Source organism: Psammomys obesus, unplaced genomic scaffold, assembly GCF_907164565.1.
Source record: "Psammomys obesus unplaced genomic scaffold, mPsaObe1.curated_primary_1811, whole genome shotgun sequence".
Classification (NCBI taxonomy): Eukaryota; Metazoa; Chordata; class Mammalia; order Rodentia; family Muridae; genus Psammomys; species Psammomys obesus.
The window spans coordinates 1084735-1085590 of NW_026590503.1; the positions used below are offsets into that span (position 1 = coordinate 1084735).

At 57.9% G+C, this 856-nt stretch overlaps 1 protein-coding gene across 1 annotated transcript in view; it reads right to left on the bottom strand.

Annotated features, from left to right (window-relative positions):
• Sp8 (Sp8 transcription factor) overlaps positions 1 to 542 on the bottom strand; it is a 2775-nt gene extending 2233 nt beyond the window's left edge. Inside the window, exon 1 of the mRNA XM_055607561.1 lies at positions 522 to 542. Within this exon, the coding sequence (XP_055463536.1) occupies positions 522 to 542 (21 nt within the window). The remainder of the gene's footprint in view (positions 1 to 521) is intronic.
• Positions 543 to 856: the final 314 nt, after the last annotated feature.

Consider the following 856-nt stretch of genomic DNA (forward strand, 5'->3'; position numbering starts at 1 on the left):
CCTTCCTTCCTTCCTTCCTTCCTTCCTTCCTTCCTTCCTTCCTTCCTCTTTCTTTCTTTCTTTCTTTCTTTCCTTCTTTCTTTCCTTCTTTCTTATCTATAATGGTAGAAATAAGATGAGTTCAACGTACCTGCAATACAAGGCGGGCTGAGAAAACAACAACAACAAAAAAAACCAAAAACAAACACAAGGGGAAGGGGAGAATCTGCTGTATCCCAGGAGGGAAAAACTTGCGTCTGCCCTCGACACCGTCGCTCGTGTTCGGGGCTACGCGCACTTGCCTCGGGCAGGGAGCGGCGCGCGGCGAGGTGGAGGGTCTCAGTACCCTATCAACCTTTCCTGTGCTGAAAAAAAAGCGGCTCTGCCTCCTCTCCCCCGCGCTCCTAAGTCACTGGTACTTAAGGGGGAGGGGGTCCTCGCTGCCGAGGCTGAGAGCCCGTGGCCTGGCCGGGAGACTGCAACCCCCTCCGACAGCAATAAAAGGGAACTAATTAAAGCCGCGCGAGGACCCTGAGACTCACCCCCAGAAGAGAAGTTGCCATCACACAGAAGCGCCCTCCTCCTCCTCTCAGAGGATCTTTTTATATTGATAAATCAGAGGCAGTGTTTTTTTAGAGGTGTGCAATACAATGATCAGTTCCGCCCATTCCGCCACAATTGTAGCTCCCTCTCCGGCTTTGAAGTGCCGCGGAGGCGCGGCCAGCCAATCTGCGGCCTCGCCCGGCCGCCGCGCGCGCGCCGTGAGGTCATCGGCGCCGGCGGGAGGGGGAGGTGCGGGGCCGCGCGGCGCGCGTGTGCGCGCGCGTGCAAGGGGCTCGCGCGTGTACTCCCCGGGGAGAGGGCACTGCGGACGGCG